Source organism: Propithecus coquereli, unplaced genomic scaffold (genome assembly GCF_000956105.1).
Source record: "Propithecus coquereli isolate 6110/MARCELLA unplaced genomic scaffold, Pcoq_1.0 Scaffold218, whole genome shotgun sequence".
Lineage (NCBI taxonomy): Eukaryota > Metazoa > Chordata > Mammalia > Primates > Indriidae > Propithecus > Propithecus coquereli.
The window spans coordinates 1,569,354-1,579,102 of NW_012146967.1; the positions used below are offsets into that span (position 1 = coordinate 1,569,354).

General features: G+C 39.4%; 1 protein-coding gene across 1 annotated transcript in view; it reads left to right on the forward strand.

The window, feature by feature from the left end:
* Positions 1-9,749, forward strand: part of POLR3B (polymerase (RNA) III (DNA directed) polypeptide B) — a 136,641-nt gene that overhangs the window by 98,640 nt on the left and 28,252 nt on the right. The window contains exons 20-22 of the mRNA XM_012644696.1: positions 753-911; positions 2,678-2,795; positions 6,807-6,949. Of these exons, the coding sequence (XP_012500150.1) occupies positions 753-911; positions 2,678-2,795; positions 6,807-6,949 (420 nt within the window). The remainder of the gene's footprint in view (positions 1-752; positions 912-2,677; positions 2,796-6,806; positions 6,950-9,749) is intronic.

Genomic DNA, 9,749 nt, shown 5'->3' on the forward strand with positions numbered 1-9,749 from the left:
AGTCAGTTGGTCTCAGGGCTTTTCCTTCATTCACTAGATAAATGTGATCTAAAAATGTAATTTAAGCAAACTCTAATCTTAACGCAGAGCCAAACGGTTTCTTCCATTAAAATTATTTGATTGTTTCCTCTTTCATTCTCTTTCTTCTCTGGAGAAAAATTCATTTTTTTGTTTGCTTGTTTGAAATTTCCTCTAAATGCCAAAATTAGAAATAGGAAAACTTTCCAGGGAAGGTTAGCAGAAGTTATGCACCAAAGGATGTATACCAAGAGTCCTGGCTCAAGAGTCAGTGGGCTTGGTCTCTTCCCAGCTCTGCTACCAACTTACTCAGTGACCTCGGCCACTTAATTTCTCTGGACTCCACTCATAGTGCCTGTAAAAGAGAGGGGTTAAACCAGGTGATTTCTAAGGCTCTTTCCAATTCTAATATTCTGTGGCTCTGTACTCTGAAAGAATCACGGTGTTACTCTTAGATTTCTCTCACCTTCCTCTAACATGACAAGGTATATTCCATGCTGAAAAATGGTTGTAGAGATTCCAGTGTTTATATAAACAGTAGGTAGAGGAGGAGTCCTGAGCCATTTCTTGAGATTATCAGATGCTTATTTGGTTTGTACCAGTCTCAGGTTATCCATCTGTAGAGCAGTTTTTGAGTTTTGGGGAAAGGTGAGATTGTTAAGTAACACAAATGCATGTTTTTGTATAGCTTTGTATTACTGATGGTTCCGATACCCACTTTGGTTTCATTTTAGGCTTTGGGCGTTGCCTTGTATATAAAAATGCTAAATGTACATTGAAACGATACACCAATCAGACTTTTGATAAAGTGATGGGGCCTATGTTGGATGCTGCTACAAGGAAACCCATCTGGCGACATGAAATTTTAGATGCAGATGGTATTTGTTCTCCAGGTAAAAGCCTTTTTGATAAATTTATAATTTTTGAAATTATGAAAGTTATTCAATAATATTTATGAGTATTTGATAAACAGAGCAGAAAAAAATAACAATCTCTAATACCACTATCCATACTCAACCAGTGTGGTCATTTTTGATGAATTACCTTCCAATCTGTTTTCCTATGCCATATGTTTTTACATGGTAGTAATCTATGCTAATTATAATTTTCTAGTTATAATTTTGAATCATAGAAAAATCACTTTTGGGAAATATTTTGAATAGGATCAGTTCCCTGCAGCTACATTGGTATTTCTTCATTTATGCATTTAGCTTATAAACTACTTTGGAATCTTTTTCCCCTAAAAGATGTGACTCCATTATAATTGCAAACTTGTAATGAATTTTGTTGGTGCAACCCATATCCCCTGCCCTTATGGGTCTTATAAGCTAGTACAGGAGACTAGCATTGATCAAAGGATCACACACAAATATATGTCAAATCATAACCAGGTTAAGGAATCGTATAGGTGGCTATGAGGCCATCTTATAGTTATTCCTAGTTAGGAATATCAAGGTAGCCTTCCCTAAGGAAGTAAGCTGAAATCTGAAGGATTGGTAGGAATTAACTAAAGAAGAGAGACGGGGTGTGTATTCTAAGCAGTGAGATAAGCTTGTGCCAGTATCCTGGAGCTTGATAGTTGAAGGATATGAACAAAGGCCAATGTGGCTAAAATGAAGACAGTGCAGAGGATCATGGTGAACGTGAGTTGGAGGGGTGGGGAGTAGCAGCCAGACCAAGCAAGGCCTTGCAGCCATGTTACTATTTTCATTATGATCGTAGAAGCAATGATACGATCAGATACACATTTTGAAATGATCATTCTGGCTATGGTGTGGAGAAAGGATTAGAAGGACGCCAAAAAAGAAGGTGGACCAGGCATCAGGAGCTGTGGTGAAGGTGGAGAGAACACGGTGGTTGGGAGGGAAATCCACATGACCTTTTCGTGGTTGGCCTGTGGGTGGTGAGTGCTGTATCAGGCCGTGGTTTCACAAGGTACACGGTGCATGTGTCTCCTCCTTCTCTCTGCCTTTGTTTCTTGAGAATTTCTCTCACTCTTAACACTGGTCAGTGTTTCTTGGAAAATAAGTACGGTGACAGTACGACAGAAGTTGGTCTTTGAGCTTACTATGAAGAGATACAAAGCAAAAATGAAACTATCAGCAAAACCAAAGAAATGTTTTGATTTCCTCATTGCCCAAGTTAAGTTGGTGGTGACTTATTACTGGTTGAAATAACTATAAGTAAAAATAAGTGATCTAAACCTGTTTTTAACACCCTAAGAGATATGTAAAATTGCTATTTACTGACATGACGTTTCTCTTGTTAATATGGTCCCTAAAATATTTTCTTAATTTTATACACACTGTGATCTTAATCTGTGATTTTTAAAAATGGTTTGCAAAATTACATGGGCCTTGTTGAATTCTAGTTCTTACTGTATGGATTCATTTTTTTCTTCCATGTCTGGATTTCATGGACCAAGTCTAACCACATAGTCTTATGCCCCAGTTATTTTGTCGTCGTTGTTGTCGTTTAGAGATGCAGTCTCGCTGTATTGCCCAGGCTGGACTCAAACTCCTAGGCTCAAACGATCCTCCTGCCTCAGTTTACTGAGTATCTGGGGCTATAGGTGCAAGCCACTGTGCCTGGCTCCCAGTAACCTTTGTATTCCACGCAGATGATAATAGTATGTCTAACCCTCTTCTTTTCTTCTTAGGTGAGAAAGTAGAAAACAAACAAGTGCTTGTAAATAAGTCCATGCCCACAGTGACTCAAATTCCTTTGGAAGGAAGTAATGTGCCACAGCAACCACAGTACAAAGATGTGCCCATAACGTACGTATTGGTTATGCCTTGATAATAACATAGGAAGATCAGAGAAAGAGAAGGAATGGGGGAAATTATAAGTTAGGTCTGGGTGGGTTGGAGACCTAGAAATAGCAATTTTGGGTACTGTTGCTTGTCATGAAAACAGCATGACATAGAAGATAAAACTAGGCTGTGGAATCATGTAGACCTTCTAACCTGGATTTGAGGTATAGACCAAATAGGCAGGGGTTCCAGGTGGAAGGAACAGCAAGATAAAGGGCACATGGCATAAAAGTGCCTGGGTTTTGGAGGATCAGTGCAGCTTGCTGGGTTGGGGAAGAGTTGGAAATTTATTCTGTAGAGAGTGACATGATCAGATTTGTGTTTAAAAAAAAAAAAAAGCTGGACACAGCATGGCATCACCAATATACTAGAATATAGCCAGCCAGGTTCTAGCACTGGTTGTGTTGTGTGTCTTCTTCTGTGGGTAAGTAAAGGATTTAAATACCTTTAGCCTCAGTTTTTTCATATGTACAATGAAAGAGACTTGTTAATCTCTAAATTTCCTCTAAGCTCTAAGATATAATAGTATATGAAATTTAATGAGATAAGCCAATGATAGTTACCACATTGTGATATATAAACCAAACTAGGCTGGCACAGTGGCTCATGCCTGTAATCCTAGCACTTTGGAAGTCTGAGGCTGGAGAATCACTTGAGGCCAGGAGTTCAAGACTAGCCTGAGCAACATAGCGAGACCCCCATCTCTACCAAAAAAAAAAAAAAAATTAGCCAGGCATGGCAGCACATGCCTGTAATCCCATCTACTCGGAAGGCTGAGGTGCAAGAATCACTTGAGCCCAGGAGTTCGAGGCTGCAGTGAGCCATGATTGTACCAGTGCACTCTAGCCTGAGAAACAGAGTGAGACCCTGTCTCACAAAAAAAAAAACCAAACTAGAAAAGATAATAAGATATCTAACCTAGCCAATGTGAACCGGATTAACTAAATGCAGGAGGTGGGGGTGGAAGTGATATAGGAGAACTGGATTCCCAAGCTGTGAAGATGGTTTTAAAATCCATTCAACACACAGTTGTTGAGGCTTGCTTTGTGTCAGCCACCCTGCAACTTGTGCCGGTGATATAAAGCTGAAATAAGCCACAAGCCATGTTTACAAAGAGTCGCATCTACTTGGCAAAAATTTCCACACAAAAAAGTACAGTAATTACCATGTTCATATTAGCTTAGTTGAGAACTTTCACTGTACCTGTTACTGTTCCAGGCATTTTACGTGTGTTTGCTCAGTTAATCCTATTACCACCCCACGAGCTATGTTCTCTTCGTAGCTCATTAGAAAGATGTGGAAACTGAGGGAAGGAGAGGGTAAGTAACGTACAAGGGCAGAGCCAGGATTTGAACGCACACAATTTGCCTCCAGAGCCCCATGCTTGCCCACTGTGCTAAATACAGCAAAGCGCTTGTGGGTGCCTTGGATTTGTCTCTGGAGTCAGAGCAGCAAGGCAGAAACAGGCAGTTCTGTTTAGGGGAGGAGTCTGGACCCTTGCACTGAGTCCTACAAAACCAAAAGCTATTTTAAGATACAAAAGTGGTTATACCATTGGCTTTCTTTCTGTACTGAAGGAGGATATCTTTTTCTATTCAAAATTCATTTCCCCCATCGACTTCTTAATTTCATCCACTCTTTGCAAAGACATTTCTCTGTCCAATTTTTCCTTTTATCCTCCCATATTTTCAACCTGTTTTCTATTGATTCCTTCCCCACAGGCTAGAAAATGCACTCAAATACTTATTATCTTTAAAAGAAAATAAAAGCTTTTTCTGGACTTTTTGTTCCTTTCTAGCCACTGCACTATTCCTCTTCCTTTCACTGTGAAAATCCTCAGAAAATAGGTCTGTCGTCCCCGTTTCTACCTCTTTACCTTCCGCTCACTCCCTGACCCTCTGAGCTATCCTCCTACCTCTTCATTCCACTGAAATGGCTCCAGAAGAGGTCACCAAAGACATCCTGTTTGTTCAGTTCATTCAAGAAATATTTTTTGAGCACTAACACTATGCCAGGCACTATTCCAGTTGCATAGGATAGTGCAGTGAACAAAATTGGCAGCAGTCCCTGGCCTTATGGGGTTCACACCCCAGTGAGGTAAGACAGGGCATAAGCAAGCAAAACCCATAGTTGGTCAGATCTATCAAATTCAATGGAGTCTTCAGTCCAAACCTTCCTGTGGGCGGAGACTTTGTCTCTTGTTTACCTTGTACCTAGTGCCTGGCACCATGCCTGGCACATAGTTGATAATCAACAAATAGTTATTAAGTGAATGAGTGAGTTTCATATGACTTTTCTATAGCATTTGACACCACTGACCCCTGTCTTCCCTTGATCCTGTAACACCACTGCTGCCTGGCCAGTGGCTCTTGCACCTTGTTTGGATGAGCTCCCCCATTCCCAGCATTCCAGTCACCCTCTTTTTTGCTGATTACTCCAGATAGACATCTGTTAATACATGGTGTTGGCTCTGTACCAGCACTTGGACAGCTTTACAGGGGCCCTAAACCCAGCCCCAAATGGGCTCCTCCTCTGGATCCCTCTTGGTGAGTGGCACCACCAGCCAGCCAGTTGCCAACAGCACAAAATTGACTCCTTTCCTTCACCCACCACACAAACCAGTCCTGTAGGTCTGCAGTCCCCAACCCCCTGGCCGTGGACTGGTACCAGTCCGTGGAAAAATTGTCTTCCATGAAATCCGTCCCTAGTGCCAAAAAGGTTGAGGACCACTGCTGTAGGTCCTGTCTTCTTAGAAGTTCTCTTATCCTCTCCCTCTTCCCTTCTTTCTGCTGTTGCTGTCCAGGTTCTGGCCCTCTGCTCCTGGACTCTTAGTTATTATTGACTATTATCTGCCTTCATGCTTGTACCTCTCTGTTCTCTGCATGTTACTGCCAGGGTGGTTTTTCTCAATTACTCTTCTGGTCATGTTACTTTCTTAGGTAAATTTCTTAGGTAAATTATTAGGTAAAACTTGAGTAAATTAAGTAACCCTTGGAATGACAATGTGGCCTGTGGGAAGAGCATCCTCAACACACCTCTCTAGCCACCCCCTCACCCACTAGGCCCTGTGTTTCCAGGAAGTCACCTGTTACTCTCCAAAACAGACCATCCTACGCCAGGCTTCATGCATTTGCTCATGCTGCTCCCTCTGCCCACTCAGGTGTTACCTCCAGGCTTACCTCCTCTGTAGCAGGGCTTGACAGCCTGCCCCTCCCTGCTACCACTGTCATTCCCCCAGAGTAACTAACTGTTGTCTCCCTTGGGCCTTTCCTGTTCTCCGTACCATTGATGTCCTTATCACATTTACCGCCTCTCTTCCTTTAGTGGATTGAAAGCTCCTTTTGCACAGGAACTGTTTCCACTTGGTCTCTATGTGTCCAGAGCCTACAAGGATCTGATGCATAGTAGACTTTTTTTCTACTGAGCTTTAAAAAAAAAAAAAAAAAAAAGTAATTAAAAAGAGTAGACGTTTTGCTCTCAACCACAGAGTTTCAGGGAAAAAAATAGTAGACTCTTAATAATGTTTGTTGTGTGAAAACAGATAAGAGGCAATATGTGTGACAAAATTAATAATGGAAAAGCTGAGTAGGTAAAAGTACTCTTACAAAAGTGATTAAGAACTTGGAGACTTCAGTTCAAATCCCAGTTCTCCTTTGTCTGAGTCGTGTGCCCTTGGACAAGTTACTTAACCTCTGTAACCATCGGTTTTCCTCTTCTCTAATAAGGAAATAACAATTGGGAACTGTTGTGAGGATTAAATTGAGTATGCCTGCCTCATATAAATGTATAGGACTGTAAAAGGGAAATTATAAAATTTGAATTTAATGTTAAAAAAATGAAAGTCATTTTTCAGAGCCCAAGATGAGAATGTCAAAATATTCTGTGGTAGGCATTAAATTAAATATGACGTGTGAGTGATAAGTTCACAAAGGGTAGTTTGAAAACTCTGTTTTAGTGATTTTCTCTTACCATTAGCTACAAAGGAGCAACAGATTCATATATTGAAAAAGTAATGATATCTTCAAATGCTGAAGATGCTTTTCTGATCAAAATGCTGCTGAGACAGACAAGGCGTCCAGAGATTGGAGACAAATTCAGCAGTCGTCACGGGCAAAAAGGTAAATTGTATCATTTCTCAACCTGATTATAAAACCGAATATGCTAAAGTATTTATTAACCCATATGTAAGAAATATTTTATAATTTCCTTCATTTTAAAAAGTTAGCATGTTTAGAAAATTATTACATCGTAATCAAAATTATTCCTGTTTAATTTCTTAGGTTAACCTGTTTATATTTCAATGGTATTTAAAAATATATGGTAGACTTGCTTCACTATGCTATTCATTTCATTCTGCTGCAATTGCTATGTCCAAAATCATAATTATAAATACATTCTAGATGAGTACCTATTGAAGTATATGTGGTTGCTCAAAAAATAAATAGTAATAACTATCCTTTTTTCTGAAAGGTACATCTTTAAACTGCTCTATGTTCTGTTAGGTCATAGTATCATAGGGTATCAGCTTTAGAAGATACCTCAGAATTATTTGCCCCTTTATTTAATAGATGAGGAAGTTCAGACTCTGCGTGCTCAGTGGCCAGTCAAGGGTGCATTGCTAGTTAGTAGCTGAGGTGGTATTAGAACCTGGGTCTCCTAACCCCAGTGCAGTGCTTTGTCCATCTCCTGTATCTTATCCTGTTGGCAAGCCTTGCTCTTTTCATTGATGGTTACTGCTAAGTTTTTATCCATATGTGGTTTTGTTTCATTTTGTTTATCTTTAAGAAACACAGCATTGTATCACAGTTGATTAACTCATTATCAGTAGGGTCTCTTTTAGTCAATATATGTAGTCTTTGAAGTGAAAAATTTGTCCTAGGGTTTGAAATTGGCTCTGGCCTGCCACTTAGCTTTAAGAACCACAACAGTGTTTTAACACTTTGTAGCACTAACCGTGTGCCTGGCAACGTTCTCAGCACATTACATGTACTAACTCATTTGATTCTCACACAATCCTCAAAGATAGGTACCATTATTATCTACATTTTACAGATGAGGAAACAGAGGCACAGAGAGATTAATAGCTTGCCCAAGGTCACACAGTTGGTAGTAGAAATGGTTTTTGAACTCTGGCAGCTTGGATCCAGAGTCCTAGCTCTTAACTAACTACTAAGCCATCCTGACGGTTAAACAGTTAGCATTGTGCCTGGCACATAGTGAGTGCTCAAGAAATGGCAGCAATGATCATTAACGTTGACCATTATTCTTTTGATATATACTTGAGATATATCACTTCTACAATACTTTTTAACCTTGACTCTCACCTTTGCTTATAAATCACTAATATGATATCTTTTTGTTTTTAATTGATTGGTTTGAAGATAACTGCACATTTTGTTCCTGCTGATTTTATCTTTACTTGCCAGGCAAGTTGATCCAATATTACGGTTTGTTTGGTTAAGTGTGTTCAGCCTTAGTTGTCATTCTGCTAATGAAACTATTTCAGACCAAGATATTCTTTCATCAAAAGTATTTCTAGTTAGTGAGTAGCAAGATTATTTTAGCCTGTCAATATTTTTAAGAAAAAATCTGTTCCATCTGTTGATGCGAATTTGACATCTCTAATTCATACAGTTTCATAAGATACCAATTCTTAATGCCCTTTGAGTACTTTTTAAAATATCTTGAGGTTCTCATGTTTTATATGGCTTGCCAGTGAAAATCAAATTTTCTGTATTGAAGTGATTTCTCCTTTTCTCTTGGTTGACAGTTGCTGAGCCATTCTTACTCTGGGTTAACCATAGCCTCATTTGTAGTCTCGGTGTTTGACGTAACTGTTACCTGGACAAGAGCAAAGTTTTATATTTTTCTTGTGAAATGTTGACACTGGAATCTTTACAAGAATGCACACCATCAGAGAATATCCCCATTCTCAATCAGTTTACAAGCCTCAGATAACCCAAATCTTTGTGTCTTTATCTCATCAGAGTATTGTGCAAAGAGTTACAGACTAGCAGACATTTCAGTGATTATCTAATGTGTCCTAACACCACTAAACTTCTTGAGGGTAGTGACCATGTCCTTACATTCTCCATAAAACCTGATAAAGCCTTTTTCATAGCAGACACCTAATAGATAGTGGATAATGGGCAAATATGAATGAATGAATGAATTGAAGGTAGGAGAAGTAATAAGGAGCAAATTCTCTACTCCTGATGGATTGATTTTACTCAGGTTTTAGTCTAAATACAATGTGAGTACATGCGTATAAACAAAGCAGTGCTTTTGGAAATGAAAACCACCTGATCAGTAAGCCGCTATAAATACAGACCTCTAGGTAAAATATCAGGAAGTCTTTGTGCTATAACATTTTTTCAGTCGGTTAATGTGATAGGGACATTGTTCATGGACAGAAACAGTTTCTAATTTGCAGTGATCTGAAATAGCAGATTTTAGAGATCTGTTCCATTGTAGCGGGGCTTTGACTTACACATCTCTTTATGAAACTGAAGAAATCCTCTTGGGTGTAGCTGCCCTTTCACTTGTAGTGAGGAGATTGTCTTGCCACTTTTTCTTTTCCAGATGGCTTTTAATCCAAGGGTAAAAATCTTCTAATTAGCCTGGATTCCCTTGATAGTCCCTTCTCTTACAGCTTCATCAGATTTGTTGAAAAAATTCGGGGAAAAACAAGCAAACAAACAAAAAATAGGTAATGTAAGCTTCGACAGAGTAATGAAAGGAGTGACATAGGACTCTTAACTGGACATAATTTTTATTTCTTTTGAGTATAGTTTTTATCAAATAATAAATGTACATGATTTAATCAACACATAAATGCACATATCAGAACAACATCTATTGGATGTTGGGGAAGGGGGAGGGTGGCGGGAGGAGGGGGGAGGAGGGAGGAGGGGACGG